At 39.0% G+C, this 22,500-nt stretch overlaps 3 protein-coding genes across 4 annotated transcripts in view; 2 read left to right on the forward strand and 1 right to left on the reverse strand.

Moving 5' to 3' along the window:
* Positions 1-12,633, forward strand: part of LOC138007274 (lysine-specific demethylase 3B-like) — a 49,346-nt gene extending 36,713 nt beyond the window's left edge. The window contains exons 29-39 of one of the 2 annotated variants that reach the window (XM_068854081.1): positions 1,431-1,505; positions 2,751-2,806; positions 3,690-3,760; positions 4,141-4,192; positions 6,611-6,684; positions 7,095-7,157; positions 7,482-7,538; positions 8,011-8,130; positions 9,470-9,523; positions 9,807-9,887; positions 10,763-12,633. In XM_068854081.1, the coding sequence (XP_068710182.1) occupies positions 1,431-1,505; positions 2,751-2,806; positions 3,690-3,760; positions 4,141-4,192; positions 6,611-6,684; positions 7,095-7,157; positions 7,482-7,538; positions 8,011-8,130; positions 9,470-9,523; positions 9,807-9,887; positions 10,763-10,867 (808 nt within the window). In that variant the 3' untranslated portion in view covers positions 10,868-12,633. The remainder of the gene's footprint in view (positions 1-1,430; positions 1,506-2,750; positions 2,807-3,689; positions 3,761-4,140; positions 4,193-6,610; positions 6,685-7,094; positions 7,158-7,481; positions 7,539-8,010; positions 8,131-9,469; positions 9,524-9,806; positions 9,888-10,762) is intronic. The other variant, XM_068854082.1, reaches the window with a different exon arrangement.
* A 3,463-nt stretch (positions 12,634-16,096) lies between these two features.
* Positions 16,097-20,058, reverse strand: LOC138007278 (transmembrane protein 128-like). Its single transcript, XM_068854086.1, has 4 exons — positions 19,934-20,058; positions 19,635-19,794; positions 17,635-17,796; positions 16,097-16,533 (listed from the first exon to the last, which is right to left on the reverse strand). Exons 1-4 carry the CDS (start codon positions 20,025-20,027, stop codon positions 16,431-16,433), a joined length of 519 nt encoding a protein of 172 aa, XP_068710187.1. The 5' UTR covers positions 20,028-20,058; the 3' UTR covers positions 16,097-16,430.
* A 91-nt stretch (positions 20,059-20,149) lies between these two features.
* Positions 20,150-22,500, forward strand: part of LOC138005505 (disintegrin and metalloproteinase domain-containing protein 12-like) — a 58,238-nt gene continuing 55,887 nt past the window's right edge. Inside the window, exons 1-4 of the mRNA XM_068851721.1 lie at positions 20,150-20,351; positions 20,521-20,639; positions 20,834-20,910; positions 21,030-21,102. Coding sequence (XP_068707822.1) covers positions 20,288-20,351; positions 20,521-20,639; positions 20,834-20,910; positions 21,030-21,102 — 333 coding nt within the window. The 5' untranslated portion in view covers positions 20,150-20,287. The remainder of the gene's footprint in view (positions 20,352-20,520; positions 20,640-20,833; positions 20,911-21,029; positions 21,103-22,500) is intronic.

Raw genomic sequence — 22,500 nt, forward strand, 5'->3', positions numbered from 1 at the left:
CAAACGTTTGTGGGTTCGAGGATCAAAATTCTCATGGATCAAAATTTTGGGCAAAAATACGGGATCAGTTACGAAAAAATATTTAGTTCTCATTAACCGAGCGAGAGGTCTGTACGGGAGAATCTTGACCGAGGTCGCCAGTACAGACCTCACTGCGTTCGGTCTGTACCAGCGACCGAGGTCAAGATTCTCCCATACAGACCGACCTAGCTCGGTTAATAAGATGTTTATTATAAGGCCAAACAAGAACAATTTAATTCGTTTAATGTAACTGGTTTGTACTAACTGACATTTTGCTTTGTGAACGGCGATGAGTGGCGATGAGCTGAACTTAATTCTGTCAAAGTTTGCTCGTCATCCTCTCTTTTGTCATCATGCTGTTTGGCACTTCCATAAATAATATTGGTAGAAGAAAATATTCGATACTTTTGCATTTTAGTTTGCATCTTTTCACCGCAAAACACTACCGGTCTAGATGCCGGTCTAGATGGGAAAATCTAGACCGCGGTCAATATCGATTTAAGCCAATCAAATTCGTGAATTTTGTAGTTCCCAGTCCTCGTGAGACAGAGCCATATAATAAACCTTGTTACGACCCTGCTAGAAAGTGAGCTATCAAGCCACCTTGGAGGCTAGTCGATTTGCGAGTTCGAATTTCACCCCGTAAGAGATGAATGAGATGATTTTCTTTTAAAGTATGTGAAATTTTAAATATGTGAAATTTCGTTTATTCTGGAATCATTTTGGAAATGATAGCAGTGCGATGATAGGTGCTAAGGCTTAAATACTGTTTATCAGTGCTATTCAAATGGGTGCTAAGACTAAGTCCGTTTATCAGCGCCATTTGAAATGGATGCCTGAAACATGTCGGTCATTTAGTGATTTGAAAAGGATAACCGGCTGTCGGCTATTTAGAAACCTTGTTATCATACGGAGACAAAACCCTGGGCACTCCCTGCACCAACTGACGCTTTTCGCGGTTCAAAGTTTAATCGATATTTCGAAAGATAAAAACCCGCGACAAAGGCTTAGCTGTCTGTGTCTTGTAGGTGTATTTGATTTGGGAATATACTACGTATTTTGTTACTCTTTGGGAGAATGATCATCTTAGTTGCAAGCAACTTAAGCACCTCTGCATAAAAATCCATTTCAAATGCGCTGCATTGCTCTACCGTCTGAGCTGTAAGCCATCTGGCAGCTGGGGAATTGCGAGTTTGTACTATATCCTGTGAATGTTGTTTGCGAAATATGCGAGAGACGTATTTTGAAATGCGGTTGTAATGAGCCAAGTGTCGTTGAAGCCTTGACTTCTTTCAGGCTTTCTTCCTATGCTTTCAACTGCAATAATCATTCTCCTGTAGAGTCGTTACAACCGCACTTTAAAATATGTGTCTTTCATCTATATTTCACAATCGCGTTTTTTGCTATAGGTTTGAAGATTTGATGAAAAACGTGCCTTTACCGGAGTACACAAGGCGAGATGGTTCCAGAAACCTAGTCTCCAGGTAAATTCTTTGAAAAGGCCGCATGTTCTTCGTTTTTCATTTTAGTCTGTTTCAATGAACGAAATTATATATGACTATATATGAATTGAATCACTTGGTTTAGTTTGTTTGTTTATCACCCGATGTTACATTTGCTATCGTTAAATATTTATTCCTTTTTGCCGATGGTGACTCGGGGATGCTCGTAAAAAATCGAGTGCCCCTTCGCCGGAGTCGAATCTACGAGTTCGGATGCTCTACCACTGAGCTATACGAGACTCGTGGGATCTAGCCCATGAAATGAGTTTCATGTGACACTGCTAGGACTCAAATGGTCTGAATAGTGCATTCTTACAGTTATAATTGTAATTGTCACACGAACTTAGTTTATTGGCCTGCCTCCCACGAGTCTCCAACAGCTTCAGTGATAAAGCATGCGAGCTAGTAATCGGAAGGTGGTAGGTTCGATTCCTGCAAAGGAGCACACGGATGTTTTCCGAGCATGCCCGATTCACTATCGGAAAAAAAAACGAACAGTTCTTCGGTTAACATTTCACCACCTGCTACACTACTTAGTACAGGAAGACACTCAATAGGGAATGAAACAGTCCCTAAAGAATAAGCGGTAATGAAGCCAGTGATCAATTAATATTTTCGCTTTCAATGTCTTTACGGAAAGGCTTTTTTGAGTGTTTTAGGAGGAAACAATAATTAACATAATTATGATGATAATGCGTGTTCCCAAGTCATGATCGAAAAAATATCATATCTCTGTGGAATACCAGAGGAAGTCGGACCTGTGACCTTCCTATAGACCACTTTCATAATTGCATTTATGCTGATTAGACGTACTGCCCTCATTTTGAAACTTGCTCGCCGTAGCGAGGCTACAAAGGCTTATTAGCATTAAAACAGAAGAATATTTTATTAGACCGCCGTTAAGAAAGAGGTCTATTCTCGGTTTTCACATGACGTCACGACCGCCATGTTGGTGCCTTAAACAAAGAAAAGGCGGCCATGTTGGTGTCCCGACCAAATCCTCCGGGAATTTAACTCTATTATTATGCAAATGCTTCCTTTTGTTTTCGTCGAAAAACATGGCTGTTGATCACTTGAGTGAAAACCAGCAATTGCTATAAATCAGGAGGTCCTAGATTCGACTTCCGATATGAATAATCGGTTTTTTCGGATTATCTCCGAGCAAATGTTGGAATTGAACATCTCTCCAAACAGTAATTTCACAATAATGCGATCTCTTTTGCTAAGGTTGCCAGACTTCTTCGTCAAGCCAGATCTTGGACCAAAGATGTACAATGCCTACGGTGAGTGTCTGTTTTGATTAATTTTTTTTAAATCCATAGTTGAGGTGCTTTTAATTTTTGTTGAAATACAAGTATTGCTGCCTTTTCCCCGCGACTCAGTGCAGCATTTTTTGGGGCACTACTTGTTAATCAGAAGACACTCCGTCACACAGGGGACTTCGTGATGAGGGAGTTTTGGTTTTCGGTGGACTCCGCAAAGTGATCTCGTGACAATTCCCCAAACAGCAATCAACAACTCCGTTGCTAAATGGAGGCTGGGTGTCTAAGATAGGAGCTTCCACCATTTGAGGCCAGCTGGAGATTGCTCCCATGGCAACCCAGCTATGAGCCCTCGTGCAACGTGGGAGACAGGCACCCTCCACACTTCTAAGTAATGGAAAGTGGGGAGTGGAAGAGACGGTAAAACACTACGCCAAACACACGGTTACTGCTCCAGCACTAACAAACGCTTAGGGCACGACTCTGCTCTTTGTTTGTCCCTCCAAAATTTTGCATAAGAATTGTTTCCAGTTTCCAGTTATAAGTACCAAGAGAAATGTGGTATTTTTGATATTGTCTAATTTTCCACATCAAAGTCCACTTTCATAACTTTCAAGTAACAATTTAACGAAACATAACCAGACCCTTTTCAGTTTAAATGAAGGTTAATTGAAACGGGAATTAGCTATTGATTCAGTTCTTCTTGCTTTGAGTACTTGTGCCTTGTTTAAGTCTTAAAATAGTGTTCCTCTACCAGAGGTGACTAAAAATATGTTGAATGTGCCAACACTGGACGATTTGGTACTGTATTGAAAGCTGACCGAAGTTTGGTTTTCAGGATAGATTGCGAATAAGACTGTAATGACAATGAATAGCTATGTGTTGGTTGATTTCTTCGGTGTAGGTTCCGCAGCGTGTCCCAAAGAAGGTACAACGAATCTCCACCTTGATATGTCAGACGCAGTCAACGTCATGGTTAGTTCTCATATTTATCATCCCAACTTATACATAATAAATCTTTATTGACCTAGGACTGTAAAGTAGCGTATTGTAGGTAATAACCCCAAGAAATATGCTGAATCCCGTAGCCCATGATATACTTCAAGGCGTTTGCGGATGTGATTACAAAGGCAGCACTTTGATGTCACTCATTTAAAGACCCCGATTGTTGGTTCATCCACATTTGAACCCTCCACCTCACAAACGGAGCCAAAAAGACCTTCTCGTAGTCGCTCGTAGACTTAACCACTCTGAGTTTGCGTATTGGTCCGATGTTAAACCAAATGAGCCAGAAGCCATCCGGGTGTATGCGATCGAGCTAATTCATGTCGGTTTTCAATGTTTGATGGTCTTAGGTCTACGTCGGCGTTCCCAAAGATCAAGGAGCTGGAGAAAAAGAAAGAGACGGTAGGCTTTTATTTTAGCTGTGATTTTTGTGGTATTGCACTTAGTATAAGTCCACTACCATATTGTCATCGGGGCTGTCAGAGTGAGTGAGTGAGTGTAAGGTCTGTAGGCCTGCAGCGCGTGCATGAATTACGAAACTAATGTACGGTTTTTTGAATTACAACAATTGATGTTTGTTTGCGGCCCACTTGCCGCCTTTTTCCTTTCTTAATTTTCTTAATTACAAGGGAATGAAAACTGTTTGAGTACGTTATTGTCAAATTAGCAGGCAATTAAATTTTTACATGTCTTAAATCAAAATCAGTATACGGAGATCGTCACGCAAGCTTACATTCCACAGACATTCTGCACGTCAAATAGACAAAGCAAAAAAAAATCACTAGTCGACTATAGTATTTTAATTCTTAAAGACCGGGTCAACTTTTCTGACTGCATTGAAAAACATTCAAATAGTCTTTACACTAAATCGTGAGTAAACTTTGGAAAATCTCAATTCAAGTAATTTTCCCTTCCTTAAAGCATTACACTCAAATAATGCAAATACTTCAAGTAAACTTTACCACAATGGTCTGCTGTGATTCACATGTTTGCACCTCCTGGCGCAACCCAAGAAACCGTAAGTCGGGCGTAAGGATGGTTTTCAAGTCACTTATCTATTACTTGTATCGTATCATGTCAACTTTCCGACTTAAATGAGATGCAAAGTAAAATAAGTTGAAATGTTACTTAGGCCTTCACACAAGCATTTTAGGTTAGCGGCTCTTAAGTCTTACTTAACAGGCAAGTGTAAAGGCTACCTTAGGCCCGTTTTAAACGTCGCATTTTACATGTGCCGAATCTAATGCAAATGAGAAAAATTATTGTTTTCGTTCATTTGCATTAGATTCGGCACATGTAAAATGCGACCTTTAAAACGGGCCTTAAAAGTAATTTCATCGCAACAGAAAGAAAAGCAGTAGAAAACTATTTTTATCTTTATCATTGTGATCGATCAGCAAAAAATGTAGATTTCATCATCTTGTTTGCTTTGAAATTCCCACGGCGCTGTGCTCAAAAAAAATTGCCTAGTAATAGAAGAGATGAGCTCTTCTGAATTAAACGGAACATTAAAAAATCACAGGTTAGTAATGTCGAAATCTTTTAGTTATCGAGTGTAAGTGTACGTGCGGCAACACTACTTTAATTTTGCTGATTGGTAAACTTGTAGATTATATCGGCTAGTGTGTCTATTGATGTCACTGATAGGCTCTTTCCTCTATCGCAATTTATTCACGCAATTTTCCGCTCCACTTTTCTTTTAAAAAATTCAAATCCTCGTATTATTTAACAACCGCACCGAAAATAACTGGGTGAAACTCGAAAATAAACTGGTCTGTTGGAAGCGTGCTTGAATTTCAACAAATGAGCACCAAAATCGGCAAGAATTAGTGACGCTGATGAATAATAAAGCAGTTTCTATTTCCAAAACGATGGAATTACCTGTTAAATAACCTCGTCTTGGACAGTGAATTTTTAACTTTGCAGAAACAATGGTCAACTTTAAGAGTTGGACGATTGTGATCTTTGTGTTGAATTCGCCCATTTCTTTTTGACTTTTATAACACTTGAAAGAAAAAAAAACTAACTAACAAAGCAGCAATCCGATGTCTTACCGTCATTTTGCACAGATAAATCCAGTTGTTAGTAACACTCAAGGTAACTTGATCACAGGCGGCCGCTGAAATCGCTTAATTTACGCGTTTTGCGATTACTGGTGCAGCCAAAAGAACAATAGAAAATTGAACATAGCAAAAATCTCCCGAAATGTTTTTCGCTGATGGTAGTTTTGTATATTCGTGGCACAAAAGTTATGTTGTTTTCATGTCCCAAATTTTGTAGCTGATGGCATTCCTATGTTTCTGGCAGAAAGTCGTATAGTTGAGGTCTCCTGTCCCATCCCATCCACTAACCCCGCAGGACAGGGATTAACTTCAGTGTATTTTTGAGGTGGAAACTGTCAGAAACTTAGAGTATACGCTTAATGTGAAAAAGAAGTTGAACTTCATGTTAGCCTCGAAGCCAGTGTTTCTCGACCCCCATTTATTTTCTTCAGTCTTTCTCGGTTTAGTATTATACAGATTTTAATACGTTCTGGAAAACAAAACGCAGCTTAGTTGACAGTTACGGAACAAAGCGCTGTGTCAGGTTACTGCACTACCACACGTACGCAATGCGTACCTACTTTTTAACTTTGTGTTCTTGGTATATTAATTTAGTTTTTATAATTTTTTCTTTTAAAATGCTTTTATCTTTACCTAAGCAACGGCAAGTCATCTCAATATTTGTAAATCCCTTTGCCTCCCAATTGTTATTTTCCTAAACAACTTGATAAGAAACCATCTGTTTTTACTGACATAGGAATCATTCTCCTTTTCACAGATGCTATAAAGGCAGTGGACGAGGCTTGTGATGAATCGCAAAGGATACGAGTCCGGCAGGAAACTGCAAGAATCGTATGAAAGCCTTTTGTTTTTTCCTTATTGCGAGAAAAAATAGCTAACGTTCCTCGACGGATCTCTGTACCTACCTCTCCTACTGTACATCAGCAGTTCCTTTGTTTGTTATGGATAACTTGCAAGTGCCTTTTTGTTGACAGACTATGATATTTTAACGACTTTGCTGCAATGCTCAGTTCATCGCCATGTACTTCAAATGTAGGATTAGAATTGGGTTTAATTATTAGACTTCTTTACCCGACCGTTATGTTGTTATATCTTTTTTTGAATTATTTTTCTCGTTCTACTTCTCTTCAGGGAGTTCTGGCATAATCAGTAGAACTGGGTTTCATTCTTAGCCGATGCCTTTACCCGTGATATTTTGATGTCTTTTGCCGAATTGTTTATCTCGTTTTACTTCTCTCCAGGGAGCGTTGTGGCATATTTATGCAGCCGAAGATGCTGACAAGATCAGGGATTGTCTTCGCGAGGTTAGTTAATAATAGTTATCTTCAATCCCGGCGGCTAGCCAGTCTCAGACGCATATGTTTTGAAGGACGTATCATGCTTCGAAATAAAGAATTGTTCATCTTACTAATGAATTACTACATTCGATATATTGCCGGAGTGGTGACTCTACGATGGACTTGAATCAGGGGGAGAGGGGTCTGCAATCACTTTCCAGTTGTGTTTCTGAAACCAGGATAGGATAAGCTCCAGCCATGACGGAGCCCTTGTCTACTCCAGAGCGACTTTATACCGTAACCAAGTTACCTGCTGGAGAGGCTTACTTGCTTCTCTTGATTCATTTTCAGATAACCAAGGAACGTAAGATGAAGCATTCACAACATCATGATCCAATACACGACCAGGTAGAAATCATTTTTACACTCGCAGCGGCTCAGAAAGGGTCAAGAATCGGCGATTATTGACTGAATGGGAGGGTCTAATGGGGAAATATTTGGCTGGAGGTCGTGGCGTACATATTTGTTGTCCGGACTCGACCTGAATCAGTCAAAAGCTGTGGTTACACACACCCTGAGTTTGGGGCCTTCCGGAGGTTAAATGGCTTGGGTTTGGTTCAGCTCAGGTTTCATGTTACCCTTGGGGATGTGGTTACGCAGTAAAAGACTCCCCTCAGGGTAAAATATAATTAGATAGGAGTTCACTGACCGTGCAAATTATAAACAGAGAAACAGAAAGATTATAAATAACTTAATCATCTTCGTAAAAAAAAGTCTTTAATTTTGCGACCAAAAATCTGTGCGATCCATGTGTAAAATGGTCTATTGTTGTTACTTCGGGTTTTTTACATATTTTTTAATGTTTGTGTTTTGCTTTTAGTGTTTTTACCTGGATCACGACATTAGGGAGAGACTAAAGAGAGACTATGAAGTGGAGGGATGGGCTATCTGTCAATGTTTGGGTGACGCCGTGTTCATCCCAGCTGGTGCACCTCATCAGGTGGGTACTTCACAGCCTTCGGCGAACCCCATTCACGTGTTGGTACATATACCACTTTCATATGACGTTACAGCTTTCACGTTGGTGCCGTTACCAAAGAAACAGTGATCACATTGATGTCTCAAAGTAATATATTTTTAATTGAACTATTTAGGTCATTTTTGAAAATACCATGATACTCTCTTTTTGTCCCTACAAGTTGTGCATAAGCATTGTTTTTGTTTTCTCTTGGGACCTTTGTCCGAAGTCCTAAGAGAAACTGGAACCAAAGTTTGGAGGAACAAACAAAGAGTATTATGGTATTTTCGAAAGTGGCCAATTAAAATGTTGTACCTGGTCGCGTAAGCGATAGCACTCCATATATGTCGATGTATGAAGGTCTCATTCTCTTGGATACTAACCACGCCAGTCCAGCAAGTCATACTCAACATTATCGGCTGGTATTATTTCTAGCTGGAATTTTCATCGTCACGAAAAACTGTAATTAACAACTTGCTAACTCTCGTTTTCTCGGCCCGCTCTATAAGCTTCCACACCTTGCTTGTTCCAACTCAGTGCAAAAGCGGCCTTCGAATTCGGTTAGGAAGAACTATTTAAAAATGTTTGGACAACTAGAAAATGCATTGACTTTTTACCCGACGCAATTTTTTTCTTTCACGTTATTTTATAGTGCAACGCGCCTTACAGCTGCCACCGAACAGAGATTTTTACAAATTATCCGCCAATCAGGGTGTGCGAATTAAACTGACACTCACGCCTCCTTGCAAAGTTTGCACGGTTGTAAGTTGAACACCGTTGCATGGGTTGTTGAGTTGACGTATTTACACTTAGTTGTAAGATGTGAAAGTTTGTCGAGTGGCCACGGTAAGGCGCGTTGCATTGTAATACAATGCTGTGACGGGCGTCAACTTAAAAAAAAAGTCCTTGTAATTGGTATGCAGTTGTCCGTACACTGCGATTATGGTGTATTGTTTTGCCGCGACTGTAATTAAGACCAAATAACTTGAGGTTTTCAAGCAAGGAGTTCTCATTTGACGACATCTCTTTTTAAACTCAGTAACTCTGTAACAGGCGTTTTTGTCCACTTTCTACCATCTGATCAATGAACCAAATGCGTCCTCTTGTACACTGGTATTGCAGGTTGTTCTTTGTTACACATTATTTCGTTGGTGTTTCACTACAGAGTGATTTTGATGCAACGAAATGTGCTCTTCTAAATACAATTAAAAGAATGCTGACATAAAAGCCTATAACATGGCTGTTACTTGTCGGCTTCTGGCTTGAAGATGTTTCTCTCACTCACTCACTCACTCACCACGCGCGCAACTTCTTTTTGTAGGTTCGGAATTTGTATAGTTGCGTTAAAGTCGCTGAGGACTTTGTATCCCCAGAGGTAAGACCTGAACTTGTTATTGAATTCTGCGGTAAAACGGAAAATGATTAAGAATTGGATTGGTGATTGAAAAACGAAACGTCTTTTGCTCCCACGAACGGTCTAATAGCCCACCTCCTTTACAACCAAATCATGCTTCATTGTTTGTCTTTTGCCAGTCTAAATAAACATTTTGTTAGAGGCATTTAATGTGGTAGTTTTCTTTTCTAAACCATTTGCTTCTGTGGTCGCAAATTTCCTCTCTTTTTAACACACAGTAATGCCAATGTTTTCCTTTTACCAGCGTATCGATCATTGTTTTCGGATGACTCAAGAGTTTCGCCATTTATCACACAAGCACACAAATCACGAAGATAAACTTCAGGTAACGATGGTTGACTCTTGAAATCCAGGATTTTTTTAACCAGGATTCACAGATCCGCAACGCCCCCAATGGTTCTTAATGAAAACACTGTTCTGCTGTAGGGGATGTTTTTTTTTTCTTAAACGCTATGCCAGATGGACTTATCAGGTTCTTATCAGAACGTGTGGACATTATATTCACTTTACTGATAGTGTCGTTCATAGTGTACGTCCAATACTCGTGATGCAGATCGAATAGTTTCCAGTTTTTTGAAGTTCATTTGCTCGGCCTTGCATATAGACATATCATTAATGATATGATTTGATCTATCCTCCTCTTAGTTTCACAAAAGTATTTTTAGCACGTCAAAATATGTTTGTTAAGTCTTGAGCAGAAAATAGTTAAACTCCTTTGCATGGCAATGTCTTTTAAAGCTATACTATTTCTTTTATTTTAAATCCTTTACATACAAATTTGTTTCTAGAAGGCGTCTTGTCATACGTAAAGTGATTTCAAAAATTTTAAAAAATCAGCTTATCTACAGACATTACCTCCCCAATTTTAAATTCTTGTGTGGCAAAAATGCGCTTCATTCTTTGTGATTTTTTTTATCTCTAAACCAAAGTTGTTCTAAGATCATTTCCTGGTATATCGGACTCGAGTTTTCAACAATTCGAATTAACGACGGATTGATTAGGAATCGATGAGCTTATACTTATGAGGCATAATTGGTAAACAAAGATCCTCCTATTGGCATAAACATTTTCGCTTCTTTTCCTCACCCAAAATGCTGTTGTGTAAAACCGTTAGTACACCAAGAAATTCCCTCGAGATGTCGACATCTTAATTTGTTATTATTATATTTTATTGATTAAAATAAGCATGTTGCTTTTCAGGTCAAGAACATTATCTACCATGCCGTGAAAGACGCTCTGAGTTCTCTCAAACATTACGAGCAAGAAGAGAAATTGACAGAAGGAAAGACAGATAGAGTAACTTAAAGCTGTCAAATTTAATGTACATGGTATATTTTCCAAATCTTAGAATTTTTTCAGGTCATTACCTTTGCTGCTATCTGCTTGCCCTAATAAAATGGACATCGCGTTACCAAGCAACACCTCTGACCGAAATTGAGTGTCTTCTACGGGCTCGTTTTATGTGTTAGTTTGTATGTCAGAAAAACAAATGTTTTTTTTTTCAATGAAATGATCAACAATATTCGTTAGCTTATACTTAACCGTTCGTTGTAAGTCGCCTTTCAGTCTGTTGAAGTGTGTTTGTCAGGAGATTGTAAGCGAAGAGAAAGAAACAATTACGCCGATTCAGTCGGGGGACACATTATTTTTGTAGTAGAGATCATCCTGAATAGTAAGCATCTTTTATTATGCATTAGTTATTAGTTGAAGAAAATCCGCCAAAAGCGGTAATTTTGAACAAGACAATCAGAGCCGGGATTCTGTGAAATTTCTCTTTTAGTGGGCAAATTAGAAAAGAAGAGCTCTTCTTCCTCTTCGTTAAGAGTTTGATGAAAAGCTTTAATATCTGTTGTTTTTATCACGATTTTGTTTTCAATTCGTTTGTTGTAATCGTGAAATCGGAATTTATTCCTCACATGCGACGTCGTTTGAATTCAGGTATAGACTGATTTTGGGCGACAATAGACTAAGGTGGTATCCAAGAGTTTTAGATAAAGTTTTAACGCACAAATACAGTAATGACTTTAAATTGACGGATGAACTCTTATATTTTGCATTGTATGGTTTGTTCTTTTGTGTTCCTTTATTCTTGTATGCAAGTTACAAGCTTTTTGCCGGACTTCTTGCAAAAGGCGGAACCTCCATTTTAATGGTAAATCCGTGAAGTGAAAAGCTAAAATCCAACTTAAATCGCCTAGGCTGTTGAGTCTCGTGGCAGGTATATAACATCGTAAGTTTTGATTTGTTCAGGAATGTATTGGAGCTGTGTCCCGATATTTTTCCGAATACCTGATAACTGTGCGAGGTTGTTGTGAAAATGTGCATGCTCGCTTTCTTTCTTTTAAAGTGAACAGATTCTGTCGAGATTCAACAAATCGCCAGACATCGGTTGTTTCACAAAGGTGTGCTTGGAAGACAGTGTGAAGACAGAAATAGTTTTTTTAAAGAACATTTATAGATATTTTTTAGGAGATCGTACTTCTGCAGTCGTTTTATGATGTTTAAAAAAGTCCGAGTAGAATAAGTACATGGGAACAGTAGCTGTGATTAAGCAGGGAAACGCCTGACTGAAAAAAATCGAAAATGTAACTGCATGGGTTAGTAACTGTACTGCTAAATTCATTTAAATTGACAGAATTCTTTAAACGACTGATCCAAACTTGATAATCTGAAATATCCTCCAAAGACGTGATTTCGAAGCTATTTTAGTGCATTAGGATACAGTATCAATGGTAATTAGAATAACTATTTTATTTAATCTCGTTGATTCTGTTTAGCCGATCGCTGGGAGTTCCTGAAGAAGATTCGTGAGGAAAAAACTGTGTGTACAAATAGATTTTTTTCTTTTCGATATAATCACATTTCGTCAATGCTGTTTCATTTTGAATTGTGTAATCAATTTTATGGCATTATCTATTGTAAATAGCATTGGGAACTTGACTTAAATCACTGTACATTTTAACCAAGTTCTTTTCAGACATGTAGATTGTATTGTTAACATATTTGGTGTACATTTTTGGCTTCTTGATAATAAAGCTATTTTTGTACGGAGAGAACAATGTATTACAGTACCACGTGCTCTGGTCTTTCGCCTGAAAAAAGAAAACATGGAATGTAGTATAAAGCCGATGATACACGGTTCACCATTTGTTGATCAACAAATGTAGCAGCTCTTGTTCAACAAATGTTGAACAGTGTGTCGTGTTGTGTTGAATGTTGAATATGCCATCGTTAAACACGTTGAATGTTGTTGAACGATGTTGAACGAAAATAAAGACCAGCTCTATTCCGTTCAATACGTTTGTGCAACATTGTTCAACATTTGTTGAGCAACAAATGTTGCTTGATCTTGAACCGTGTATCATCGGCTTAAGGCTCCCCCCTTTCAACCGAGGCAAACTGCTTCGACATCCGTTTCATTTTGTTGCTGAAACGCGATGTTAAAACCGTTTGCCTCCCCTCCTTTCAACCGTGTTGACACATGTTGAATCGAAGATGAAACCCCAGCAGTCAACATCGTTCAACAAAATCGACCGGATGTTGAAACCCTTTGCTCGGGCCTTATTAAGGGACTTCGTCACGAATTTCTGTTCACCGTAGAAATTGTCTTAGAATTTCTTCGCGGGAAGCTTTGGTCGCCGAATTTGATCAAAGTAGAGGGTCCTTTTTCTCTGTTGCTCTGTGTTTCGCGAAACTGAAGATCTTTTTAGTGCTGAATATCCACGCCATTCCGACAAAATTCATTCAGGAATTCAGTTGAACGTCATAGCTTTTCGTTTGTAGAGGAAGGAAATATGCGGTTTTTTATTTTCAGTTGAGGCGTGGTGAGATACAGACTCGACGCTGAGACTCTTTTGAGGGGTTACCTCTTCCGCGTTTTTTTTTACTTCGTTCTTCCTTTGAAACAAGGAAAGATTTTCGTGGGTAATCCGCCAAAAATAAAACTTCTGCTGTAATCCAGATGAACGTTCTTAAAACAGGAGATTTGATATTATATTTAACTACTCGATTTTCATTGTGAGCAGATTAAGCGTTGATAGAATCCAGTGTGGTTGTTGCAAGGAAAGGATTCATTTATCCGCTGAAAATCCGATTTGTGACCAGACGGACAGATCCGATAACTTTATGAGGTCAGTTTCTACCAATTTACTCAGTTCTGGAGAATTTCTTTCTCTTTTTGTAAAGAAAAAAATAAAAATAATAATGAAATGAAAATCAAACCACGTGGTTAAACCGAATTGGCCATCGTAGCAAGATTTAAAAGAAAACACAAACACTTTTTGTAGACCTTGGTGATTAAATTAAGGATAGCATTTTTCTAATGCCAGTTCGGTTCGTCTCGACTAAGTTTATTTCCATTCACTTTCTTGTCACTGGTAGATAGCTTGATTAAAAGGCCGGAAATCCCCCTTCAGATATCAACTGCCATTTCCCTCAAGCGAATGCGCATTAAAATCCTTTGGAACCGCCACATTGTTCTGAAGTCATGCAAGTTGCGACGGCGGCGGACGCATAGAGGAAACCGATTCAGTTGTTAAAAGGTGGTTTTCGGGTGTGAAACCCGAGAGCTTGTCCAGTTTCAGTCCTATCTCTTCCGATGTCATGCTATACAAAAATACCACCATCGGATTAAAAAAAGAACACCTGAAATATATGATAACGTTTAATCTTCAGTTTTTACTGAAGAGGAATTAGGTAAAGAGCTACCAGATATTCTCTGTCGCTTTGATCATTTTACTCGCTGATCTACCGGTTTAGCTTTACTGACATTGAACAGTTGGCCACCATCATCAACATTTGAATCGACGACAACCAACCCTGAATTTTAATTATGGAAAAATTGGGCCCATTAAAAGAAAGAAAGCAATAATGGGATGACTGTTTTTTTTTATTTCCAATATATTAATATAAAAATATTCTCCTTCCTCCCGCCCCACAAGATTTGCATTTCAATTCAGCAGAGAGCACGTGAAAAGTCGAATCTACATTTTGCTATTAAATGAAAGTGAGAAGTGAGAAGCGAGAAATCCGACATTTCAGAGAGAGGCACAGATATTCCTGCAGAATTTTTTTTGCAAACGAGGAAAAGCTCATAAGCAATGCTAAGTCTGACAATAAAATACTGGATCAGTATTTTAAATGGTAAAAGAGGTCCCTGGAAGGCAACGCCCTAACATACGGGACTTTGACAACTTCATTCCTAGCAAACTTTAATGGACTAATTGACCACTAATTTTTACAGATGTAAAACAAAAGGAAAGAATTTGCGCAAATTTACACCTTCATCGATCTCTCAAATGGCCGTTTTTTTACGACCGGAAGTGTATTTTTCAACATAACAAGAGAATGTTTTAGGGAGGCGCGCGGTGGCCTCATGGTTAGGGTCGACTCCGGATCGAGTGGTCCGGGTTCGTGTCCTGGCTGGGGACATTTTGTTGTGTTCTTGGGCAAGACACTTTACTCCCACGGTGCCTCTCTCCACCCAGGTGTATAAATGGGTGGACTAGTATCGCATCCAGGGGGGAGTAGAAATACCCCTAGTCGTTTCATGCTAATGAAACCGGAGATAAGTGCCGGCCTGATTGGGCCTCCTGCCTTGTAAGCAGAGACTTTACTTTACTTTTGATATCATTAAAATTGACATTTAGACAACTATTCTTTTTTGGATATTCATTCCTCTTTCCTTTCTTAGTGCAGTACAATTCCATGAAACACTGTAACGAAAACTATCTGCCTGAAAAACGTGATTGCCAGTGATCTTTTAGTAATAAATATTGTAGATTCACTGTAACGCTAAAGTTTTTCCGCAAATTTTAGGGACCTTAAGCGAGGACGACGACAGCGGCTTCCAGACCGCCACATTAACAATAGGTTTAATTAGAAAAAACAATTGTTCTTCACGCGCTGCAAAAGTGCGTTTTACATTTTGACAAACTTCTTTGCCGTTCTCGTCTTGATAACGACGTAAAATAATCAAATTTGGGGTCACGTGGAGGACGAGAGCACTTGACGATGAATTTTCAATTTTCTCTTTAAATATCCACACCGTTCTCACCAATTTTATTCTTGGAATGTGTATTCACACTTTCCAAGCCGAGCGACTTGGAGTAATTGCAAAATTATTACATTAACGAGAAAAGCTAGGTTCTCGTAGCCGTCGTCGTCGCCCTCACTTGGGAATCACTCAGACGCCAACTCATATTCTAGTCAAGTCCTTCGTATGTATAGCTTTGTCCAGCCCTAAAAATCATTGGCTTTGTGGCACTGTCAATCTCCCTCCCCAAGAGACAATAAATGGACCTACTCTTAAGGTCCCATTAGGGTGGGTCTTAGTATCATGATCCTATTAACATTTGGCCTAAATATCCGGTATCCCGTCAATTTCCGTGTAGTTACTTCTGATGACCTCATTGTGCCCCTGAAGGGGAGGGAGGGGAAGAGTTTTTCTTGAACACGTCCTCTGGAGAGGCTGATATTGGTAGATATTGTGAATATTCTATGGCACATACAAATAATCGCATTTGTGAGAATCATTTTCACTTTTTGTGCCTCTTATAATGACTAACAAATCTACTTTATTGTTTTAAAAAATGACAAGTTTGATGCTTGGTATCCCAGAATCTCTTCTTTAGTTGATGGCATTCGGCCCGACTGCATGCCAATCTCTTTACCTGAGAAGTTCTTCACTGCAGTTACTAAGCTTACAGTGACAATACCTATAGTTACCCAGTAATACCACTGCTGCAACTTATTTTCCTTTCCACAGTCGTATGAATTTTCAAAAACAGTTGAATCCAAAACACTCAGTAGAAATATTGAAATCATTCTTAACCAACTGCATTGACAAGAAAAATTACTGAACTCCCATTTATAGAGGTATTAAGGTAGCCAAAAAGATTACGCCCATAAATAATGTGAATGTTATGAATGGTGTTAGGAATTTCCATAGAGGCCACAGTGCATAGGTAGAGCTGTGATAAAAACAAGAGAAAAACAATTAATGTTATTAGTAAATGATTTTATTATATGACTAGCTCCATGAGTGGGCAAGATGAACCAAATCCCGCACTGTGATTGGCTACCCGAGCAGGCAAGAAGGAGCTATACTGCCTGCTCGGGATTACTCGCTTGGTCCCGCAAGAACAATGATCATTTTTCGGTGTTTCATCCCATATAATAAATCCTTCATTGACCAAGCTTGTTTGGTCAAGATGGATGGATATTGGCCTTGTTTTTTTTTGCGTGTTTATGAACTTGACTTCGTCTCGGTCCATAAACATGCAAAAAAAGAACAAAGCCAACATCCAGCCATCTTGACCTGACGCTTGACCCATATAATTATATGCCAATGTACACAGTGAATGGCCTAGAACTTGCACTTGTGATTTTAATAACATAATCCTAAAACAGTCTTTTCTTGAGTCACTTGTGATGTGTGCATCTCTCTCTCAAGTCATTCCAGTCCACTAAACTCCATAACTACCAATTTTACCACTTTTTCTTAGCTCTCTGAAAACACTGTGTTGTTGAGAATGCAGGTAATTACTGATTTACGCCCAATTTTGACATCTAACATGAAGTGTCCCTGTAAGTCTAAGCCTTTTTGAAGCCCTAAGGAAACCCCTGCTATTGGCGAATCTTTGCTGATGTCAATGTTTACATTTTGTCTCATTAACATACATACGAGTTTGCTGAGAGAAGGCATCATGCTACAAATTTTGCAAATTGACTTCAAAAGGCAAAAGAACATGTTAAAGTTAGCAAAATCTCCAAATTCTAAGCCTTTTAGATTTGATAACAGGCAATTTAATAGCCATCAAAAAGTGATAAAATCTTGGGTGGCAAAAGCGCTAATGAGCTTATACAATCTTTGTAAATTGGAATTTTTAAAGCGTCATTACTCAGATATTATCTGGTAAATTGCGCTCAAAGTTTAAGAGATAGTTCATTATGCAATGAACTTTCAATATTCAGTAATGATTTTTTGGTTGAGAGATTACAAAACTGTATGCTTATGCTAATGTCGCAAAAAATGTAAACAAAGTGAACACACTGGCACTCTAAATCCTTACCAAATCATGCCAGCAATAAAAGATGCAGTTGCAATGGGTATAATGTAAGGCGAGTGTTTGTCCCAGTCAGTTATCTTTTTGTAGTAACTCAGCCACAGTACACAGTAACATCCAACACAAAGGTTGACTCCAATAAGAAAGCCTCCAACATACAACCATGTCCTGCCAAAAAAAGAAATACCTGTCAATGTTTAGCCCCAGGGGAGGGGGGGGCAGGTATACCCAGGGGATTTGACTCAATCTCCTCTTAAGTGGCTGGGGAATAGTAGGAAATTTGACAAAACTCGGGATCCTGAGGGTGGGGATGTTTGACAAGGTCGCAAAAGAGCCTGGAACCTACCTTTACGCACACCATCTTGAACATTACCCAGAGGAATTTGGGATTGTGCTTCAGTATTGGATTGCCTGCTATTTTGCCAGCTTTGGGATGGACTTTCATATACCAAACCAAAATGGCGGAAGACAAACCCACCATTGTTATTCTGATTAGCCTTGTTAAATTACAGGTACTGTCATGTTCACTTTGTTCTGTTGTTTTATGAAAGATAAGCCCAGCTTTGAGTAGTTAAAAGTTGTTGAGCCAGAATGTAATAAAAAACCTTGAAAAAACTCTTCGATTTTTTGCCCTTGTTCAAGGCTTGGGACGTTGAAAGAAAGACTGAGGTGGCGAGTGGTTATACCTAATTTGCTTAAGCAGATAAGTTGTTTGATGGTTGTGTCGATCTCAGAATTCAATCAATGATAGTGGAAAGTGGACAGGAAGAACTGTACATAACTTGCTTAAAAGCTGAACCACCAGGCCCAGTGGATAGCACTGTTGTTCAAAGGGTGGTTAGTGATATCTACTGAATAAATCACTATCCACTGGATAACTCAATTGGTTTGCTAGTGTTTAGGTATCTGCTGGATAGTGATTTATCATGACCGGTTCATAGTGTTATCTCCCTTTTGAACAACCGAGACCTGATGTATTAGACTGGATAGAGTATAAGACATGCAAAGGTTTGCATCATCAGAACTGTGTTGGTTTCTGTGACAATACCAATGGCACTGACTGGAAGTGCTCCCTTCTGTGTTGCAGAGGACTTCATGAAGTTGAGGTTGGAAAGTTTATTGTATAGGGATGTATCCACTGAAAATTATTCAGAGGCCTTTAACATATATGATCACACATTTACTCACAGGCATCTTAAGTTCAGTGTGAGGGAAAGCTAACAAAACTATATGGCACCTGTTGAGTTTGGCTTGGTAACTTTGTCAGGGATGACAAACAAAGACTTGTTACCAAGCTGAACTCAATGGTCGCCTTGTCGTGTTCAATGTTTGGGACACTAACAGCCACCTGGCATCGCTGGCAGGGCTTCAATTGTGTGGCTAGCCAATTGAAATGAAAGAAAACCCTTTGCCCTTGAATTCTAGGGTGGAATTGTAACCATGGGAACATTTTATCCAGGAATACTTGACTCAATTTGTGGGCTCCTGAGAATTCAGTGTTCAGCCTTGGTATTTTATTATAACCATTGACAAGCAAGGAACTGATAATGGTTCAATTTGCATTGAATCTCGCAACAAACCACACAGGAAGGAAGCGACCCACAATGACAATAAGATTAGGCTTTTTAAATTGAGATTATTTCGTAAAATTACCTTCTCAGGTCATTTATCAGGATTCCCGTACAAATCCTTATATTTTTTTGGGCTTTCCCTCACACTGAGCTTGAGGTGCCTGTGGTTTACCCCTAGGAAAGGGGTATTTGGCCCACGGGCAGGGAATTGGACATGAAAATAGGCTGAAATGTCATATCCCCTTAGTTATGCCCGCCCTCACCCCCTCCCCTGGGGATAAACAAGTGAACTAGCCCTAAGAAGTATCCAAAAGGTTAAGAGGGTTGCGCAAAATTAGAAAAAGATTTAGATTCACGGTGTTGGAGCATTTTAAAAATCCTATCTGACTGCCGAACAGGTAGACAATTTGTAAAATAAACTGCTGCAATACAGACCTGTGGATTCTGGCATCAAACCTTACAGCGATGTAAAAATCAGTATAATAAAACACAGCTAGCGCTGCCACCATCCAAAAGACTGAATGTGGGTTTATACGGGATGTGTTTCTTGGGTCATTCTCCTTCAATATTCTTTCTCCCTCTTCTTTTATCCTCTCTGGAAATGCAACAATAATTTCAAAGGGAATATCGGTGAGCTTGAAAAGGTGGGTTTATCACATGTAAAATGTATCAAACAAGATGAGAAAATGATAAAAAAAAATCATGCTCTGTGAGTAGAAATGGTTCAAGCTTACGGTCCAAATGACGGTCAAACGTTTGCCTCTCTCTGTGTCGAATAAATGCCGTTGTGAGGTTGCTAAATCCAGAAATGTCCGAAGAGGAAGCCATTTTGACAGGAACATAAAAAAGCGGTGACCCACCTCCCCTTAGAATTTCATTTGGGTGTGCCCTCTCTCCCCTCCCTCCCGATATTGACTCAGCTGATGTTTTATTACACGGGGGCTCATAAAGTAAACTCTCTCACGATCGCAGGAAGTGCGTGGAAAATGTGACGGGCGGTGAAGTGGTGGAGCCTTAAAGTCGGCAACACAAATGACGGAACTTTATTCAAGGAAGGCGGTTAATCAATTAGAAACTACGAAGCGAAGATGAATCTGTTTGTGATTGCTTTGCCAATCCTTGCGGCTCACTTGAGCTTGTTTGGAAAGACAGGTATAACTCAGTGGCAACAGATTTTTAAACCAAGCCCAGTTTTTATCTGTTTATTTTTTTCTTGCTTGTCATGATCTCCTCTCACGAGTTGGTTGAAATTTTAGTATTCCTCGTATGCATTGTTATGTCAGAGTCTTTCACGTTATTACTTTCTTGTGTTGTTGTATAGATTCGAAACTTTTGGATGAGAGTAATTTCCAGCAGGAATTACGAAATTACGAAATTGTAGCGCCACATATTCAAACTCAAGGCCTGTGGAGGAGGGACGTATCAACAAGATCTAATTTGGTGAGCGAGTCAGTTTACTTAATCTTCGTCTGACCGATGTTACGGTTCTTTTTGCCGTATTGTTTGTGTCCAAATTGAGTTTTTGTCCACGTTGATCACACTGTTCTGAGAGAGGAAGTCCATCGAATTTTCCTCCCGACTGAAATGCAAATTTTAAATTAAACCATCCATTAAAATATATTTGTTTTATTCAGGGTGATCATATCAATAGAGCGGTTTTCTACTTGAGAGGATTTGGCAAAAAATTTTTGTTGGATGTTACACAGAACCGGTAAGTTTTGCTGCCATAAGCCAAATTCATTCATCAATGGACAGCTTGCCGCGAGCTTATCTGTTTGCATTTGATGTTCTTAGCATTCATATTTGAAAAAGTTCATCCTTCTTTTATAGTGTCTTGATATCCGCCAATTACTTGTCAAGATCTTTCGCTGCTGACGGCGGTGAAGTTATCTCGAGGCATGAGGTTTGTCGCTGAACGTTTATGAACATTCTATGTGGAACTTTCTTCTGTTAAGTAAACTGGTGCAGAGGCGCTCGAGTCGTTTGCTCTACTAGAAGGCGCAATCCTCCTATTAACAATGCATGACTTCTAAATGTGTTTGCATTTAATTATTTCTGATCCAGATAATAAGTCCATCTTGCAACTTGACATTTGCTGATCAATCCTCAGAGGGAAAGTGATGGCGTCTTTTTTGTTGTGTGTTGCGCACGCGAGCCAGTCAAAGGCATAACGTGATTGGTTTCCGGTTTGGCAATCAAATCGGCCGCTGACAGCGGTGAAATGAGAGATTGCCTTCTCGTGTGACTCATTTTGAGAGTGTTCTTTTTGTTTCTTTGTGATTTCATAGAGATGCAAAATTCAAGTTTTATTAATTGGAAAAGCTCGCTGCTGGCACTTTTTTTTTGTTCCTTTCATCCTCTTAGAAAATAATGATCTATGATTTGTCTAATCTTCAGCAATTAAGGGCTAATGTAACTCCAAAGCAGCCAGCTGTATACATTCTAGTTCATTTTGAACTTTTAGTCGTTGCCATGAGCATCTCAAGAACTTACCGAATTGTATTTTCTGAGTTGCCAGTGATGTTTTTGCAAGGAAATGCAAGATCCTGTTTATTTTCAAGTGTCACTAAAAATAACCAATGACATGTGGGACAGATGCTGTAATATTGTCCATGTTGTTGTTTTTGCTTTTAAAAGGGAAATACTGACAAGGTGATTTTGTCTCTAAAATGAATTATGTGATTCCATTCATTCATACCTATCAAATTTTGTGATGGGTTTTGAAGGAATCCTTTGCAAAGGTCTGTGCGTGGCCAATGTGGTGAAAGCATACAGTGCATTGTATACTGTGCCCTTGACCTTTAAAAGCCAGTTCTCCAAAAAAAACACAATATGTAAATTTATGAATAGATCCTCCCAAGTTCATATTTTTGAACAGGAACTTTTGTTGAAGGAACCAATAAATGCGATGCTCGGATGAAAAAAGGAACAACTTTGTAAAGTAAAATTTGTCAGTCATAAATATGTGATAAGAAAATAATTGAAGGTGAAATAGAAATAAGTTGTGGATGGCATTCTGTATGATGGTATCAGTTATTCAACTCCCTATAATTATATCGGGTGTTGAGTAAATTTTAGTGGCTATTGTGATTAAGCCACCTAAAAACATTATTCAGGGGATAATGAAGGGGTGACCTAATATAATGTAAGCTCTTAGAGTGACCCAGGCAGCACAGAGAAGACTACAAATTTGATCCTGTGTGTACATGTAGTGTCACAAAGTTAGGAAAAATAAAGACAGCTGAACCTTGGATGACTTTAAATAACAAAAACAGGCTTTTTACCAAAGTGAACTCTGGAA

Source organism: Montipora foliosa, chromosome 6 (genome assembly GCF_036669935.1).
Source record: "Montipora foliosa isolate CH-2021 chromosome 6, ASM3666993v2, whole genome shotgun sequence".
NCBI lineage: Eukaryota > Metazoa > Cnidaria > Anthozoa > Scleractinia > Acroporidae > Montipora > Montipora foliosa.